Source organism: Peromyscus leucopus, chromosome X (genome assembly GCF_004664715.2).
Source record: "Peromyscus leucopus breed LL Stock chromosome X, UCI_PerLeu_2.1, whole genome shotgun sequence".
Classification (NCBI taxonomy): domain Eukaryota; kingdom Metazoa; phylum Chordata; class Mammalia; order Rodentia; family Cricetidae; genus Peromyscus; species Peromyscus leucopus.
The window spans coordinates 135,397,849-135,417,666 of NC_051083.1; the positions used below are offsets into that span (position 1 = coordinate 135,397,849).

At 44.3% G+C, this 19,818-nt stretch overlaps 2 protein-coding genes, 1 long non-coding RNA gene and 1 other non-coding gene across 4 annotated transcripts in view; 2 read left to right on the forward strand and 2 right to left on the reverse strand.

Annotated features, from left to right (window-relative positions):
• Positions 1 to 19,818, reverse strand: part of LOC114687207 (X-linked lymphocyte-regulated protein 5C-like) — a 96,335-nt gene that overhangs the window by 11,292 nt on the left and 65,225 nt on the right.
• On the forward strand, positions 10,891 to 11,030 carry LOC114689013. The gene has a single exon (XR_003733839.1). It is a non-coding gene; the product is annotated as a small nucleolar RNA SNORA70 (small nucleolar RNA).
• Positions 13,179 to 14,157, forward strand: LOC114689009 (histone H2A-Bbd type 2/3-like). The gene has a single exon (XM_028863464.2). It carries the CDS (start codon positions 13,732 to 13,734, stop codon positions 14,104 to 14,106), a length of 375 nt encoding a protein of 124 aa, XP_028719297.1. The 5' UTR covers positions 13,179 to 13,731; the 3' UTR covers positions 14,107 to 14,157.
• LOC119086697 lies at positions 16,577 to 19,807 on the reverse strand. The gene is made up of 3 exons (XR_005090037.1): positions 19,647 to 19,807; positions 17,084 to 17,188; positions 16,577 to 16,990 (listed from the first exon to the last, which is right to left on the reverse strand). It is a non-coding gene; the product is annotated as an uncharacterized LOC119086697 (long non-coding RNA).

The following is a 19,818-nucleotide window of genomic DNA, read 5'->3' on the forward strand; positions in this document are numbered from 1 at the left end:
CCAGCAAGGCAAATGCGCCTTTGGCAAATTACCATTCAAAAATATTATTATATTTTATTTTTTCACACCTGATCAAATGAAAGGCATTTGTTAGTCTTTATAAGATCAGGAGTTCTCTCCTGTCAAACCTAATCTTTATTAATCTTGATGGTATCCATAGCTTTTCTTCTCCATGGAAACAAAAGCAAAACCTCTTCCCCAATATAACACATATCCTGGTCTCCATTCTGAGGTCAACACATCTTTAAAATATACAGGCTGAGTTAATTCAGCACTTTTTTTCTACTATCCAATGCCTGTTTGCAGCTGTCAATCCTTTCTCATTAGCATTTAGAAAATTTAAAGTTAATAAGGCTCAGTATAATCTATCTCTGGAAGGGAGATGACTTTATTATCCTTTTCTGTTTATTAAGTATATCTTTTTAAAGTGCAATCAGATCCTTCTATAACTGCTTGTCCTGTAGGACTGTGTGGTATACCTGTGGCATGCTTTATGTTGTGAGATACCAAAAACAAAACAAAAACCAAAACCAAACCAAACCAAACCAAAACAAAAACAAAAACTGTTTCATTTTACTAGAGACATATGCTGGAGATTGTCACTCTTAATTTGTATGTGTATTCCCATAATGGCCATACCTTATAATAAATGTGTATTTACAGAGTCAGCCTTTTTGGAACTTAAAGCAGTTGCCCATTGAAATCCTGAATATGTAACTGTGATATGGTGCACATACTTTAATTTTCCAAATTCTGCAAAATGAAACTCATCCATTTGCCAAATTTCATTTCTTTGAGTACCTTTTGGGCTACTTGCTGCAGGTTATTTAGATTATGGTTATACAAAGAACAAGTATGACCTTTCCTTATACTTTTGTGGGTTTGTTGCCAAGTGATGGAAAAATCTTTCTTCAAACCTTTGCTATTATCATGATGTCTCTTATGAAATTCTGAGGCATTCTGGTACATTTCCTACCAATAGCTGATCAATTTCATCATTGCCTTGTGCTGAGGGCCTGGTAGACCCATATGGGATCTGGTATGTGTTATATACAACGAGTGCTTTCTATTTTTGACTATTTGTTGTAATTAAATAAATAACAAAGTTAATTCTGAATCATCTGGAATAAGTTCAGTGATTTCAATATGTAAAACAACTCTTTCTGCATATTGAGAGTCCATAACTATATTAAGAGTTCTGGAAAATCTAATAATTCCACGAGAATAGCATATAAGTCTGATTTTTTAACAGAATCATAAGGGCTTTGAGCAAATTTACTTATTTTTTCCTGACTTATAATCTGCCTTTCCTGATTTATTTGCATCAGAATAGAATGTAGGGGCTCCAGAAATTGGTGTCCCCTTCACTATATGAGGGAGAATCCGATTAGTTCTTTCTATAAACTGAAGTCTCTTGCTTTGGGGATGTTTGTTGCTAATCTCTCCCAAGAAATTATGGCAAGCTCTTTGCCTGTGTTCATTTTCTGCCTACAATGAGACAATCTCAACATCAGTAAAAGGAAACTACCATTTCTGCAGGGTGTATTCCTTGCTAATTGACAAAGTTTCATTTTTCTTTCAAAATCAATTTAGAAATAATTTTCTACATAGGTCTTTAATTTTTTTATTCTGTGTGCTAAAAATATCCATTCTAAGATACTATCTCCTATCTGCATAAGAATCCCTGAAGGAGAATGAGCAGAAGGTAAAATGACTAGAATACAATCAAGCTCTGGATCCAAGTGATCCACATGTACAACCTGTAATTTCTTTTCTACCAGAGCCAATTCTCTCTCTCTCAGCCTCAGCTAATAGGTTTTTTTTTGGACTGATTTGTACTTTTTGTGGTTGAATTTTCTGTAAACCTATCTTATATCCTAGACAATTAATAGAATCTCTTCTTTGTATTTTTGCAGGAGCAATTTTTAATACCCAACATGGCAAAATTCTCTTTATTTGGTCAAACATAGAGTCAGCCAGTAAGATATCATCTATATAATGGTAAATTATAGATTGAGGGAAACTGTTTACAAATCATTTATAACAGCTGTTGTACAAAATATTGACACAAGTGGGGCTGTTTAACATTCCTTGTGGCAAGACCCTCCAATGGTACCTTTTAACAGGTTGAGAATTATTTCAAGTGGTAACCGTGAAGGCAAATTTTTCTCTATCCTGTTCTTGTTAAGGTATAGTTTAAAAAAATCAGTCTTTTCAATCAGTCACTATAATAGACCATCCCTTTGGTAATGCAGAAGGCAATGGAATAACAGGCTGAAAAGAGCCCACTGGTGGGATCACCTTATATTTACAGCTCTCAGATCTGTTACCACTCTCCATTATCCAGATGTCTTTTTAATGGAAAATAAAGGCAATTTCTGAGGACTGGTCAATTCGTCAATATGTTGAGCATTTACCTGCTCCTGTACCAGCTATTCTTGTGCCTGTAATTTGTTTCTGATGTCAGAGGCCATTGTTCTACCCACACAGGTTTGTCAGTTTACCATTTTAAAGCTAGAGCTGTTGGTACCTTTGAAAGACCAACAGCTGTTGTGCCCTGCTATAGTACAACCTGAATGGTCTGTGACTGTTCTTGATAATACCTTTTAATATTTCTCTCAGAAGCATTATTTATTTTTAAGGTTTGTTGAAAGATGAATTTCCAAACAGTCTTATTAATTAAAAAAAAAAACCCAGAGCCAGAGACTGGGGTGAAAACTGAGAGATCAGAGAAGCAGAACAAGCCACAGCCAACCTCACCTCACCAACGAATTCTCAGACTGAAAGCCTCTGAGTCCTCACCCCTGAGGGTCTCAGTTGAACTGCTTAAAATCCTCTAGTTCCTGGTCCTCACACCTTATATACCTTTCTGCTTCCTGACATCACTTCCTGGGATAAAAGGTGTGTGTCCTTCCCAAGCAAAGACATGAGGTCTAAAGTGCTGTGACTAAAGGTGTGTGCCACCACTGCCTGGCTCTGTTTCCAGTGTAGCCTTGAATTTACAGAGACCCAGGTGGATCTCTGCCTCCCGAGTGATAGGATTAAAGGTGTGTGTGCCACCACTGTCTGGCCTCTATGTCTAACCTAGTGGCTGTTCTGTTCTCTGACCCCTCAGATAAATTTATTGGGGTGCACAATATATGAACCACAGTTTGTTTCTGAGGTTGGAGGAATGTTAATCTGTGTTTTCCATTGCTACAACAAATCCTGTCCCCATAAATTCATGCTTATGTTAGCCACATATGGTTTTAATTTTCCTATCTGTCCTCTGGCCCTATACATTTGACCCATCTTGTGTTTTGTTTTACCTGAGATAAAGTTCCAGTCCCCAAAAGCTGAATATCTATCTCCTGAAGAGGCCAATCTGGATGCCAAGATTTGGGTGAAATCATTGTTATATCTGCACCTTTGTCCAGTAATCCTTCAACTACAATGCTGTTTATTCGTAATCTTAGCTTTGATCATTTATAGCAGTTTGCCAAAATACTTGTTTTATGGTCTCTCCTGAATTGTTTATCTACTGAAGCTGTTCTGTCCTTGATCACAAGCAGAGCAGTGCTGTTCTTAACAACAGGCATTAAATCTTTTAATTGCTCTGTGGATGCCGTTTCTCTGATGCTGAAAGGGAATGATTGAATCAAATTTGGTATTGGGAGGCCCCCCAAGGCATTTTCTGAATAGCAACAGGTTACCTTGCCTGTCCCTTGTCAATCTGCATTCATTAGTCCAATGCTGGCCTTTGCCAACCTTCTGCATACTCCGGAGGGCTGGGACCTTCCATTTGGATTATCTCTAGAAGAAAACATTGTCTCTAGGAACACCTTGCCTACCAACCCTTTTCAGATGACCTTGCTTACCACAATTAATCATCTCACATTTTGATTTTTTTTTTTTTTTTTTTTTTTTTTTTTTTTTTTTTTTTTTTTTTTTTTTTTTGGTTTTTTGAGACAGGGTTTCTCTGTGTAGCGTTGCGCCTTTCCTGGAACTCACTTTGTAGCCCAGGCTGGCCTCGAACTCACAGAGATCTGCCTGGCTCTGCCTCCCGAGTGCTGGGATTAAAGGCGTGCGCCACCACCGCCTGGCTTTGATTTTTCTTAAAAGTTTTAGAAATCACTTTTCCTATCAAAGTAGCAGCCTCCTTACTGGTTCTGTCCCTCTCATTCACAACTTCATGCTCTCTAGTCTCTTTAACCTTTAAATCATAGCTCCTCCTTCACAACCAGCATTATTCACATCGTGGGTGCTTCCTCCACTACAAAGAGTCAACTAACTATACTTACTCCTTGCCTGCATTTCCTGACCTGCTGAGTGCTCTTCATCCCACAGCCAACCAATCCTGGCTCCAGGTCTCTCCCATGAGAGTTCTAACCTTGAAATCAGCCTTTAAAAGCCTTCATTGGCCGGTATGGCATGGCCATTCTTGGCCTTCACCTCATATGACATTTGGTGGCCATCAGCAGTGTTGTCTGTCTCCTTTTATGGATCACTTTCCTGTCTGGTCTTAGACTTTCTCTGCATAGCTTCTTATGTGTATGTTTGCTAGCTCCCCCTCCTTCAACGAGCCTGCTCATGAAATCAATTCCATGGCCTAGGTTTTCCCAGGACCCTTGAGGTGAGTACTGCCATTTCATGCATGCCACCAGAGTTCCTCACAGTGTGCTTCCTGGAGCAGCTTGTGTGAGGACCACGAGAAGATGGCAAAATAAGAACATCTAGGCAAATCTCGAGGCCTGAGCAAGTCTGTCTGTGACTAGTGGGCATGGGATGTGCTCCTGGGAGGAAGGGTGTTTCCAGGATGGGCTAATGCCCACTAATTACAGAACCTGTCACCTAGTGGCTATCAGAACTTCCAGGATGACATTAGCAATAGCAGCTCAACATCTCCATCTGGTGGTCCCAAACACCTGTTGTCTCTTTTTCTAATGACAGACAGTACTTGCAGTCTAAGGCGGGTATTGATATCATAAAAGGCAAGGGAAAATTAAGGAAGAAAAGTTATGAATGAGTGTCAGCTCCATGGATGCTCAAGACTGAATCCCATCACTTTATGGCTTATGAAGTGGCAAAGGACAGCTGTTCTGTACTAAAGTATTTTGGGGATGGAATCAAATGGCCACTGTACTGGCTAATTTTATGGCCACTCGACACGAGCCAGAGCCAAAGATTGCTGCTGTAGGCAAGCCTACAGGGCTTTTTCTTAATGAGTGATTGATGTGGGAGTTCCCAGACCACTGTGGGTGACAGGTCCCCCCCCCCCGACGTGCATGGTGGTCCTGGTTTCTCTAAGAAAGCAGGCTGAGCAACACAGTAAGCAGCACTCCTCCATGGCCACTCCATCAGCTCCTGCCTCAGTTCCTTCCCTGATTTGAGTTCCTGCCCCAACTGACTTCCATGATTGACTTATGTAAGCGAAAGAACCCCCTTTCTCCTCAAGTTGCTTTTATTCGTGGTGTTTCATCACAGCAATAGAAATGCTAAGTTCAGGTACCTTTCATTTTTCACCCAAGGACAAGAAAACTCAGGACTTTGGTCTGGGCCACCTGAATTTGGGCTCTGCTCTTCTCTCCAATGCAAGTGATCTGTCCTCACACGGTCTATGCTATGAAAGATAAACATTTAGGAAGAATGGGAAATTTACAAAAAACGTGATTCTATAATATGCTTTAACATGACAGGTTTGTCTCTGTGTGGTATATGCATGTGTTTGTGCACATATGTGAATGTGTATACCTGTGGGTGCTCACGCAGGAGCCAGAAGTTGATGCTGGGCGTCTTGCTCTATCAGTCTCCACCTTCTGTTTCTGATACAGAATCAATGACAACCTGAAGTTCCCAGAGTGACAAGGGTGTTTGGCCAACAAGTCCCTGGAATCTTCCTCTTTCCACCTCTGAGCACTGGGCTTCCAGGCATATGGCACTAATCCTGTTTTAGTTGTTTGTTTTGTTTGTTTGTTTGTGTGTGTACTGACCTCCCATCCAGGTGTCCATGCTTGCCTTTCAAGCACTTTAACCACTGAGCCATCATCTCTGCAGCTACTAACACAAAATGGTGAAGAACACGTTTAATGTCTTCTCATTTAACAGACTTTAAAACCACATTTACAAAATTTGAGAAACCCACTTCTACACAAATACCCTGCACAATTACCCCACTCCTAATCATCTAATGGGAAAGTTTCCTACTTTGCAGCATTAGGTATGGGTATGGGTATAAGGTTTTTCATAAAGACTTGACAAGCCACTCATCGCTCCCCCAGATCTGATGGACTTTCTCTTCCTATAAGGGAGTATGTTGACAGGTTTTTATCATCTGCCTGTCCTATAATGAACACCATGGCTCTGGGACTGGGTTGTTCTGAACCCTCAACCCCTGAAAGCACACGCAGCACGCATGCACGCACACACACACACACACACACACACACACACACACACACACACTGCTTGCAATTTGTCAGCACAAGGATCATGAAGTGCCTCCTCTTGGGATATAATCCCATATGTTCTATCCCATCCTCCAGCCAGCACCTGCTCTGCCTACTGCCTCTACCAACATGCCAGCACCTAAACCATGACCTTAGCATCTCTCCCCGGAACAGAAGCAATCCAGAGAGAACGGCCACTTACACCATCCTGCTTGGCCCTCTAAGCTCATACCATCTACCTTCCCTCCTGAACCACTGCATAAAGCCCTGCCACTTCAGACTCTGACACAATGGATTCCTCAGAAGCTAAGCCTAATGCTAAGAGAGTTTTTCTGTCTGTCTCTTGATCTATGTCTTAGTTAGGTTTTATTGCTTCAAAGAGACACCATGACCATGGCAACTCTTATAAAGGAGAAAGCATTTAATTGGAGCTGGCTTAACGTTTCAGAGGTTCAGTCCATTATCATCATGGCAGGGGCATGGTGGCATGCAGGCAGACACCATGCTGAGGAGGAGCAGAGTTCTACAGGCAGCAGGAAGAGAGTGACACCAGGCCTGGCTTGAGCATTTGAAACCGACAAAGCCCACCACCATTGATACACTTTCTCCAACAGGGCCATACCTACTCCAACAAGGCCACTCCCATTAATGCCACTCCCTAAGCATTCAAATATATGAGCCTATGACGGCCAATCTTATTCAAACCACCACAATCTGCATCCATCGTTAACTTCATATTCAAAATCATAATCTGAATAGTCTAAAGTTTCTGCCTGTGAATGATAGCAATGAATGCTGTGGTATTCCATCACAATATGAATAAAATGCTTTCAAAGCACAACAGACTTGCCTCCCTGCTAACACTATCGATGGAAGATGGGGAAATGGCAATTAAAATATTCTAAGGGGAAACAGAAAATGGAAGTAGACTATGTAGTCTTAACAGTATTTCTTCCTCCCATGCTGGGAGACAAGTCACTTCACAGATCTTACCTCTGCACAATTCAGGATGAATCATTGTCTGTTAAATTAAGTTTTTGGGTTTGTTTGTTTGTTTGTTTTTGTTTGTTTGACAATTTCTGACATGTTCTGATTACTCTCATCCAACCTGCTTTTATCTCCCTCTATCTTCTGTCAGCCCTGAAGCCCCCTAAAAATTCCATTCCCACTTTCATGACCGTTTGTGCTCTGACCCACTGAGTTTTCTTTTCTTGCATGTGTATGCAGTAGTATATTTATGCATACATGTCTGGTGTGCATGCAGAGGCTAGAGCAGGACATCGCATGGCTTTCTCCACAGCTTTGCCACTTACTGCCTTGAAAGGTCTTTCAAATGAAGCAAAAGCTAGATGTTTTGTTTAGGCTGCCTGGCCACTGCCCTATTGGGATTCAACTGTCTCCCACTCTGGAATTACAGGCACATGCAGCCATGTCTGTATTTCTACATGGGTGCTGGGGCTTTGAACTCAGGACCTCATACTCACAGAGCAAGTGCTCTTAACCACTGAGATATTCCACCAAAGCCCTGGCTGAGTTTAATCAGGCCGGTCCATGGGATCATGAGTTGGGGAGTATCCATTTGGAGTCCGTGGGGCTCGCCAACAGCTATGTAACTCAAGATGATGACTCTGCTCATTTTATAAATATTCCACAAGTGTTTGTGTTCCTGCCAAGAAGAGATTTCCCTTTGTTTTCTCTTTCTGAAGAATACATTCAATGAGGATGATATATATACACTACCATCAGAGAATTAAGTAGACGATATTTTGTTGTTCTCTACTTTGTCCCACCAATGATATCAGTACACAAGAATAGTGAACCCTATCCAGTAAATTCATACATTATCATCAATGTAAGATGGACTTTTTTTTTCCTATCACATTGAACACAGCTGTCTATTACAAGACCAATGCCTTGAGACATTTAAATTTAACACAGCCAGAACATTACTCGGTTGCAAGCACGTTTTATTCTGCTTAATAAAATCCAACTGTAATTTGGCACCCACATAAAAAGTCAAATTCATTCACCGCTAGGAAACACAGCTCAATTTAGTTACCCTATGAGGAGACATTACCAAAAGAAATACATTGCATAGAAAAATCAAGCAAGCAGAATACCGAAGAATGTTTTTAATCACCATCTCATTTTTGTACTTCTCATTTAAAATCTTATTAATACCATTTATAAGCAGTAATGCGCCATCTAAGGTGGTCCTGCCTTTGAGGTTGAAATGGACAGTGGAAACTGAAAGGCCACTTTCCATTTAGTCACTTCTCCTTGAAGTCTGCCTGAGGAGACAGGGCTGGGTTTTCCTAGCTGCTCCTCCATTCTGCCTCCTCTAATATGCTGTTTCCACCTAAGTTTGTGGAGCCACTAGCACCAGCTCATCCTGACATGGGAAGGGAAGAACTCACCACCCCCATCAACAGGGACCTCTAGGGAAAGAAAAAGGAGACTGATGGAGGGGGAGAGATGGGAAGGAAAGTAAAGGTACAAGCAAGCGTGAGTGAGCATGATCACAGCTTATCACAGTGAAATTCAATAATTGGTATATTTTATACGATTATTTTTGAAAGAGGTTTTTTGAAGAGGAAAGGAATGAGAAAAGGAAGATAAAGAAAAAAAAACCTCACCTATAAACTCTGGTTTGAAACAAAATATACAGTTCAGCCAGGGATGTAGTTCAGTGGTACAATGGCGGCCTAGCTATTCTGACACTCCGGGTTGATTCTTCAGCACTTCAGGAAAAGGGAGAAACACGAGTGAGTAACAGTTCCAAAAGGCCGGAGTAAGTCAAATTTTAAAATCTCATTGGAAAGCCCCAAGAACAGAATAGGAGAAGGGACATCAGAGCTTGTACACAAGTTCTTTGGAATATTACATTCAGACAGCAATAAAGGGAAACAAACAAATATGGAGGGCAGTGACAGGATCCCTGGAATACTAATAGGATCAAATGTCTCTCCATGGCAAACCAACCCAAACGAGAGAGCTGCTTGTTGAGGACGGAAAACCTACTCAATGAAAGGGTGACCGAGGGCTGGAGGTACAGGTTTGCAGTAGAGTGATTCTCTAGAATGAACACGACTATGGATACAGAAGAAAAAAACACCTGGCACATTGAAATCATAGCTGACAGTATCTGAAATCTTGGCAACTACATGCATAACTTTGTGTAAGTCAGGGTTCTCCAGGTAGAGTCAATAGAAAAATGTATGCGCACACACACACACACACACACACACACACACACACCACATGCAAGTACATGGGGTGGGTGGAATTCATTGAATGTCTTACCCAATTGGGGGCTGGGTTGTCTAAAAATGACTTTGTGCATGCTGGAGAGTGGGATAATTCAGTATCAACTAAATGGACAAGCTGAAAGCCTCAACTCAAGGAGGACAAATGATGCAGCCCCAATCCAGGCCTGGGAGCTCCCTGGAGCCTAGCTGCTGTGCATCTTCATTGGACAGCTGGAGGCTCTGGAATCTGGTGGCCATGGGCGATGGTGACAGTGCTACATGCACTAGCTCAGGAAGGATGGAGCTAGGCTGCCCTGGCAGGCTTTCTCTTAATTTTCTTTAATTCTGCCTGGGCTCCCAGACTACTGTATGGAGTATCCACATGCTGGATTACTGTGAATCAGTCTTCTCTGAAAATGATGCTTTAACAGGCACACCAGAAGTGAGCTTCCCTAATCTCACTCCAGGCATCTTGTCAATCCAGCCGAGTTGACAACCTAGACTAACCAAGACACGTGGCCTTCTAGTTAGAGGAGACATGTACAAGCTCAAGTAAGTATCCTGGGTGGCCATCAACACATGACAGCATGAAGAAAATGCTATATTATATACAGCATATATTATATAATACATACCTTCCATGGCACATTCACATGAGGGACAAGAAAAGGAAAGCCTGTTCTCCACAGGCAAATGAATGTAAGAGTTATTAACAGTAAGAGAAATACACCAAGTATCACATGTTCTCTTTTATTTCATACATGAAAACTGGAAAAAAAAATCAAACCCATGGACCAGAGTAGAACTATTATAGACTGTGAAAAGGTCTGTGAGATGCAGCATCTGAGAGTGTGGGAGAAGTTAGAAACATGGTGAGTCTGTGTATCATCTGTACACATATGTACATGGGAGGAAAGGGCACCATAAATGTCATTCATTTGTAACACTAACGTTACCAACCATAAAATTAAAGATGGGCAAGGATGATGGCTCAGTGGGTAAAGTATTTGCCTTGCAAACATGAGGACATGAGTTTAGACCACGAGCACCCATGGAAAATGCAAGCACAGTAATACTCTTTAAGCCCAGAGCCAGCATGTCTGGGGTGGAGGACAGAGACTGGTGGATCCATCTCCAAAGCTCCTGGCCACTCAGCCTGACCAAATCAGTGAGTTCCATGTTCACTGAGAGGCTGTGCCTTAAAAGATGAGGTAAATCCACAGCCCAACTAAGCTGACCAGGTAGGTCCCTTTCCTCATGGGGGCCTAGTGTGCAATGGTTGTTAACGGCACACTCTTTTGGAGTGAATTCACCCTATTGCTTACATGAGCTACCCTAAGGGACCTGGGAGACAATTTTCTGATGGCTTTTCAAGGCTCTGTTCTCAATGTTGTGCTCAGTCTAGGCTCCAGACAGGTATTTGTGGTGCCTCAGCTTACCATGGCCAGGGTTCTCATTGTCCAGGCCATCGTGTCCACTTGAATCACGCTTCAGAATAAGGAACATTTAATGGAGGCCCTATGTTGAAAGTTGAAAGCCAACTTCAAGCTCTCTGACTGCCAGAGGGCAAGTGATGTTATTAAGCCCCTTCCTCCCACTTTCTTGCCCTGATCATTTTCACTGAGTTTTTTTTTTTTTTCATCTGTCTCTCTCCAGACCCACAAGTTCAAAGAGGTGGGTCTTTGCTAAGTTGAATGCAGATTGATCTGAAGACATGGACACTGAGAAGCGAAGCATCCCTGATGGCTGAGGGGTTAAATACACCACCAATCATGGTCTGCTGGGCATTGGCGGGCCCTGCACTCCTGAGGTTGTCTACTGTGGTGCCCTCCTCTACCTTACTAAATCATGTTCAGTAATAAATTTCACATCCTGTGTGGAAAAAAAAAGGGGGGGTGACAGAAGATACCAAGTGTGTCACCCTCCCCCCCTTCTCTCTCTCTCTCTCTCTCTCTCTCTCTCTCTCTCTCTCTCTCTCTCTCTCTCTCTCTCTCACACACACACACACACACACACACACGTAATGTTTTTGTAAATCCATCAGGCTCATCTTCAAAGAACAATTAAAACTGAAACCACCAGGAAAATTTGAAACAAAAGTGTGGTAGATCATTGAATATACTCTGAGAAAAAAGATAAAGAAATAATAGGATGAATCGGTAGATCGTTGAATCTACTCTAAAAAGAAAAAGGGGAAGATATTTAAATGACAAAAAGTAGAAGACTATTGAATGTATTATGAAAAGAAGAGAGAGAATATGGATATGATAAGATAAAAAGGGCAATTATTAAATCTACTTTTAAAAAGGAACTACCGGTGGTGGCGCACACCTTTAATCCCAGCACTCGGGAGGCAGAGCCAGGCGGATCTCTGTGAGTTCGAGGCCAGCCTGGGCTACCAAGTGAGTTCCAGGAGAGGCGCAAAGCTACACAGAGAAACCCTGTCTCGGAAAAAAAAATTAAAAAAAAAAAATAAAATAAAAAGGAACTACTTGTTTTAAATAGGATAAGTAATGATTTTTTTGTCTGAGTTTATCAAATGCAAATGGACTGGACGTTGTTATATATTAATGGAGTTATTGGTCTGAGTCTTTCAAATGTTAATGGACTAGACATCGTCAATGTAATTCTTGACTGTATATATTGTATGTGCTTATTGGATGTAGTTTTCCTTGCATTAGTTATAAGCTTTTTAAAATTTTATACAACAAAAGGGGGGGGAGATGTGGTGGTATTGTGTTCCCCAAAATATTGTGTGACCGTAATAAACTTATCTGGGGTCAGGGAACAGAACAGCCACTAGCTACAGAGGCTAGAAAGTGGTGGCACTCACACCTTTAATTCTAGCCTTCTGGAGGCATGGATCTCTGCGAGTTCAAGGCCACACTGGAAATAGCCAGGCATAATAATCGCAGGAAGTGATGGCAGAAAGCAGAAAGATATATAAGGCGTGAAGACGAGAAACTAGAAGCATTTGGCTGGTTAAGCTTTAGGCTTTTGAGCAGCAATTCGGCTGAGATTCATTTGGATGAGGACTCAGAGGCTTCCAGTCCGAGGAAACAGGATGAGCTGAGAAACTGGCAAGGTGACGTGGCTGTGGCTGTGGCTTGTTCTGTTTCTCTGATCATTCAGTGTTCACCCCAATACCTGGCCTGGGTTGGTTTTATTAATAAGACTCTTTAGGATCCATGCGACACAAACAAGAGTAACACAGCTTAAAATAATATTCTACAAAAGACTTGTTAGCATACAGTGGACTATTATTCGGGTGTGGAAAGGAATGGAGGAGCACTGGTTCAAGCCGCTACATAGGCGAGGTGAGACACAAGGAACTGTGTACTGTGGGTGAAACATCATGAATCCAGGATGCTAAGTGAAACGGACAGACACAGGTACACTCAAGAGGACAGTTTGCCGAATGATTCCACCTACAAGAGCTGTCCAACTCAGAGATGAGCTGACGCGGCAGAAAGCAGAGTAGTGGCTAAGGGGCCCAGGGCCAGGAAAGCCTGTAGCTCTGGATTTGCTCGGGATGCTTGGAGCTCCGAGTTTAAGTCTCCGGCAGGAAAAGGGAAAAACCCCTCAGGTTTACAGCGGTGACTGGGATCCTGGGTGGGGCGTGGGGTGGGTGGTGGGCGGTGGTGGGGAAGGCAGGGACAACGAGCTCACGCTTAACGGGTAGGCACGGTGAAAGTACCTTAGAAGCCGAGGGTTGTGAAGGGCTTGGTTCGCAATGGCACCACTGAGTTGCTCCCCCCTCCCCCCCGACGTCTTTGTCTTTCCTAGAAGGCTCCTTGAGCAGCCCAAGGTGTCAAGGTGGCGACAGCGCCCCTAGCGAGGGCTGGCTGGGAGCCGTCACACACCACACGTCATCAGTGGGAGCTGGAGTGGGAGCACAGAAGAGTGAACTTCGACCGTGAGGGGTCGCTAGGATACGCAGCCAGACGCAGAGGGGGCCCTTGGGATCAGCCTGGAGGCCCAGAGCCCAGCCGGCCAGCAGAGAGCAGCCAGGTGGAGCGGAACCAGCCTGTGAGGTGAGGTCGCGCTCCGAGGCCAACATGCCCAGGACCAGACAGGGCAGCCGTCGAGGGTCGTCGTCGTCGTCGTCTCGCCGCTCCCGCACCTCCAGAGCCGAGCTGACCTTCTCTGTGAGCCTGGTGGAACACCATCTTCGGGAGAGCGGCCATGCCCGGCGGCTGAGCGAAACGGTGCCCATCTTGCTGACCGCCATCCTGGAGTTCCTGACCCGCAGGCTGCTGGAGCTGGCAGGCAATGAGGCCCAACGCCGAGGCGCACAGAGGCTCATCACCCCGGAGCTGCTGGACGTGACTGTCTACAATAACACGCAGCTCAGCCAACTGTTCCAGTTCGCCACCATCTCCCAGGTGGCCCCGGGTGGCGGCCCTCATCGTGGGCGTCGACGTCGACGCTAGCTACTACCTGCTGCTGTTGCTGCTGCTGGCTGGCTCCGGGTTGCTGACCTGCCCACCGCCCCAGTCCATCCACCGAGCATCGGTTCATCCCGGTTCATCCCGCCCAAACTTTCCCACAGACAGCCCGGCGAGGCTGGTCAGCCTCGTCCCTTCCTTCTCCCTGTTGTGCTCTTATTAAAGCTTTGGTTCGAGAAGCCCATAGGTTTGCTTCCCTGGCTTTTCCTTTGGCACGGGGTGGGGCTGGGGGTGGGGGTGAGGGCGGCGGTGGGGGCAGAGGGTGAGGTGGGCCTAGTTGGAGGAACACAGCGGGTGGGAGTGGTGCTGGGGTGCGGGTGACCTACAGGCTGGTTTCCCTACTTTTTCCTTTGGGCATGAGGTGGGAGTGAGTGGAAGGTAGGGGAAGAAGGTCAGGGTGGCCTAGTGCGGCAACACAGTGGCGTTCGGGGTGCAGGTGTGGAAGGCAGGCAGGGGTGGTGGAGGAACAGACAGGGGGGACCTGGATGGGGGTACCCACGATGCACCTCTTGGCCCTGAACACGCATGCAGGGCCAGCCTGGCCAGCTGCATCAGAAAGATGGCCTTCTCATAGGAGACCACAGAGCAGAGACGACCCACGTGCAAAGGCGGCCTTCTGGCTGGGGACGCAGACGTGAACAGAACAGAACAGTGGCATGTGGGGCCTAGGGTCATGGAGGATTATGACTCATTATTAACCTTTATTAATCATTATTCATCAGCAAGATCTGCCAGGAGGTTTGCCTGGCACTGGATGTGAATAAGATATAACCTGTGTGCCAGTGCCTGGAATGCTCCAACATCTATGGCTTTGCCTGCCCTGGGATTGAGGTTTTGTACATGAGGCCCTATCCCTAAAGCTAAACTCTACCCTACAGACTGTTACTTGCCGAATGGTCTGACACTCTGCTTGCCCTTCCTTCAATTTTTGGCTATCCAAGTCCCACCCTCAGCATATTTGTTTGGCAACTGGTTTCCTCCCACAGGCTATCATTTGCATATAGGTATGATGGCCGGACAGAATCTGAAACATCGTTCCTGTGACCTGTGACTGGAGTTGGAAACCTCTCTGTATGCTCTGGGCAAGAATGCCATAGCTGCCTTCCACTTCTTACTTCAAACGGCTGCAGTTGCCCATTCATTTGCAATGTTTGGCCACCCCTCCCAAATTCAGTTGAGGCCATAACTTGGAGCAGCTCAGGCCTGTACCCATCAGTCTAAGCACTGACACCATCGCTTCTATCTGCCCAGTTCCCTGCAAACTCACCATACTCTGTCTTTCCCTCCCCTGCCACAAAGGAAACTAACAACTTCATAGGACCATTCAAGTAGAGGAGACATAGAAAAGCAAAAACAGACAACATAAGTGGACAACTCATGAAGGCAAAAAAAAAAATTACATAAATGCATACATATTTGAAGCCTCCCCCAGCTTATGAAGAAAATGAAATTCTGCCATTTGTAAGCAAATGGATGGAACTGTAGGATACTAAGAGGGAAAAAAAGCCAGACGTAGAAACACAAGTACAATATATTATCATTCATATGTGGAGAAAAAAAGTAATAATTTACAGGACCTGAAAACAGAAGAGAAGACTGTTGGAAAGAGGTGATTTTGGAAGATGGCATATTTGGAAGAATGAAAAGGGTTGAAGCCTGGTGGCTTGGTATATATATATACAGTATGCAGATATGCAGATATACATATGTGGTAATGAAATCATGAAGAACATTCAATTGTAAAACTAAGGATAATTTCACATATATAAATCAATTTTAAAAATATACAAAAGAAGAGAAGAATGGATAATACAGACACATGAAATGAGGAATATGGGGGAAATATGGAAATCAGTTTTGGGAGATGGGTTTTCTTTTTAATAGTAAGCTACACAAAGAGTATGAATAAAGGATATATTAAAGACAACTTCAAATGGATTCAGAAAAAAAGGTTTTCAAGACTTTATAAAACAGCACAGGGAAAAAAATAAGGGAAAAAATAGGAAATCTTTAATTTTTAGAGTTAGAGGCCTATGTGTACAATTCCACATCCAAGCTGAGTAAATAATATGAATAATAGAAGCACTATAAAAATTGCTCCTGGAAACACCCATCTAAAATTCTGAAACTGTAAATGCTCATGCAGATATTCATCGATGATAAAATGTTTGTGACCAAAGATAAGGGCAGGTGTCTTCCAACCAGTGTTGAATACAGCCTAGAAACGAGTCTTTGGGAAATGCCACAGCCCCACTGCAAGCTCACACCCAACACGGTAAGATCTGGCTCTGCTGTGGGAACGCTGTCAACAGTTTAGCACATCTGGGCAGGAAAACATGAGTTGTGCTCAGTTTTAAGTCTGAGTGAACATGTTGGGTTGGCTTTCCTGTAAAGGCCCGTTTGCAATGGAATTGGCTCTGTGACCTCCTGAATAAATGAAAGCACGCACAGAAAAATGGATCCCACCGTTATTTATTTCTTCCTGAAATAAGAAAGGTAACATTCACTTTGGGCAAGTGACAGGGAACCAAAGAAGCCAATCGTAAAATCAAATGACATTTTCTTGCAAAATGAGAGTGCCACTGCTGGGGAGAATGCATCTCCCTTGCTGTCAGGGGCTAGAGGATCCACACTGAACTGTTGCTACTCACAGAACTGTTGGGGGTTCACTTAATGGCTAACAGAGTCTCAGTCATATTTCTAACAAGCAAAGTAAAGAGAAAGGAGCTGCACTGACTGCTACTAACGTCCTCTTAGCACGGCTAATGCTCCCTGTGCGTCCTCTACGTGAGCTTCAGATGGTTTCTTCAGAGTGGTCAAGGACCAGGGATTGAAGGTATGTTTCAACAACAGACACATCTTGCTCTTGCTGTTTGGAAATGGAGAATTAGGGAATTGTTATTCCATCTCTGCCCGTAGGAAGCCATCCCGAGGCACACGGCATTACAGACACAGGACTTACAGTTTCCATGATAACTCTGTCCTGCGCCTTGGAGATTTCTTTCTTCACTTCACTTTCTTCACCACCAATAAAAGCTTTGCGATGTTCACTCAAGTCCTTGGCTTTCTGAAACAAACAAACAAACAAACAAACAAACAAAACTCTGCTTGAGCACAAAGCCCTGGCTTGGCTTGACACCTCACCTCATTTAATTTTAAAAGAACCGACTTTGCATATCCAAAGGAGGCTTGTTATGAATTCAAAGTAAGAACAGTGGCTACTTCACACACACCTAATTAGCCACTCCAAAAAAAGCTCCAGTGCCACATTTTAAGGTGGTGCCCTTGTGGGACAACAACAGCTAAGGCACTTATCTCGGAAAATGGGTGGAGGATCAGTTAAAAGGTCCCACGGAGCAGACATGGAAAACGAGGCACAGGCCCACGTTGGAGACCCCCAAGGTTTTCCCAGAGGAAGGAGCCATTCACTATGTCCATGGAATGTGATTTTTCAGAGGAAGACACAGTGTACAATCCCATGACCCTTCAATCTAAGAAAAGCTCAAGCGGGGACTCAAACCCCTCTGATCTCTCAAAGAACACTGCAGTGGTGGACACAGAGGAGAAAGAACTGTGTCACCCTCTGTCCAGGAATTGCAAAATGCCTGTTCGGTCTCTGCCCTATTCTCAGGGCCCAGAGCAGCTTGGGAACAGATGACATGCACACTAGCTGAAAACAGGTATGGAAGGGGAGCTTGCTGGGCTCCCGGCTGAAAAGGACACAAATGGTGACTTCAAGCCGCAAAAACATAGGATTTCCTGAGGGAAGACAAGGCGCGGGGAGCTTTCTGGGCAAAGAGCAGAAGCAAAGCATGGACACGGAATAGGAGCCACTTCAGGGGAAGCTGGTGCACTGGGAGGAGGGAAGACAAAATGGACAGAGGGAAGCAGGCAGCCAGTGAAGCTGTCAAGAGGCTGGGGTGGTGGTGGTGGTGGAGCGGGCATGTTGTGCAGAGGACACAGGAAGCAGAGAGAATTAAGAAGGAAGGCCACTGGGAAATCTGGAAGAGGGAAAGACCATGTTTCCGAGCAACAGTCCCTCAGAGCCAGAGCCAAGGACTAGGAAAGGAAGGAAGCCTGAGTGGAGAAGCAGAGGGAGATCAAGAGAGTGAGAGAGGCAGCAGAGCACAGGGCAGAAGGGCAGGGACCACCTGGGAAGCCAGAGAGGCCCAGTCACAAGGCTCCCTCTGTGGTGCTACTCACATTGAGCACTCACAGTTAGAAGCAAGCCTTTCTGGTCAGTTCTTCCAACCAGTTCCCAAGCAGTATTCAGCTGCACTAGAGCTGCATGTTCCCTTTCCTTAAGCTCTTCCTAAAGGACTGGATGTATGTAGATGGCCCCCAAGGTCTTGAAAATTCAGTTTTACTTTTCTGTGTGCATGGGTGTGTGCCAGAGGGTGTCCATGTATGTGTGCTTGGGTGTGGAGACCAGAGGTGATAAAAAAAAAAAAAAACACTCAAAGTGATTTCCTTCACATGTACATGTTTGCACGCATACGTGTGTGCTCCCGTGTGCCTGCGCCTTCCTGAACCGCTCACCACATGACTTTTTGAGGCAGGGTCTCTCACTAAACACAGGGTTTTCCAATTTGGCTGTACTGGTGGTCCCACAAGCCCCAGGGCTCCTTGTGTCTCTCTCCACCCTCACCACTCTGGGGTTATAGGCACCTGTTGCCGTGCCTGGAGGACACGTGGCTGCTGGGGATATACACTAGGGTACTAACTGGGGTACTCATGCTTGCTCAGCAAAGACAGACCCTAGCTTCTCGATAGCATCTTGAAAAACATTTACTTTACCTTGGCACACTGAGCACTTTAGTTAAGGCATCTGAATCAGATATGAGGAGAGATTATTTCATAGCCTATTTAAATGAGAGCATCAAAAAGAATTCCCATTGAAGGGCTGCTTCAACTCCTGGATATATAGAGGTCACTCAGGACCTAGAGCTTCAGCAAGGGTACCATTGCCAGCTCGCAGCTCTCAGTTCAAAGAGGGTTAATCCTCTGCCAGCTTTGTCATTCCCCACATCTCTTGGGGAGCTCTTGAAATACACGACCACCAATACTCAAGAACAAGGCTGATGTCGGAAGACTGCAAAACACTCAGCATGAAAGAAAATAAAACCTACCCTTGCCCATTGCTTGTTTTACCGACCTGTCCAATCCAAACGAGTCAAAGAAAACCAGAAGGATCCCCAGACTTGCCAATTTCCATCGAAATGTCACGGGAGGTCAATAGTAGCTCATCACTGTGATGCAGTATGCTCCTTTCTAAGCAAATTTCCAGTCACCAGCTCCCGTGCTAGAACACTGCCCCCAACACTGTCATCAGTTTCCCAGCTTAAACAAACCTTAGCATTCCTCCTATGTGTGGGGAAAATAATCCAAAGAGAATGTGATCCCGGATTTCAAAACTAATTACTTCTCCCACAAACTGAGAAAGGGCCAACCTGTCTTCTGCCTTTATAGACACCTGGTGTGACATAAAATGGGAGTGTTCTGTTAACAAGTGCAATCCACCAGACCTTCAAAACTGTGTCACATAAATCTTTAGCGTTTTCAATCCTGGTTTCATGATCCTCTAGAGCTTTCTGTAAAATCTTCATCTGCTGCTGAGCTATAAGCTGCAATAGAGGAAATCAATGACAAAATGTCAGTAAAACTGAGCATCCAACCCTGCTGCTTACAGGAATTGCT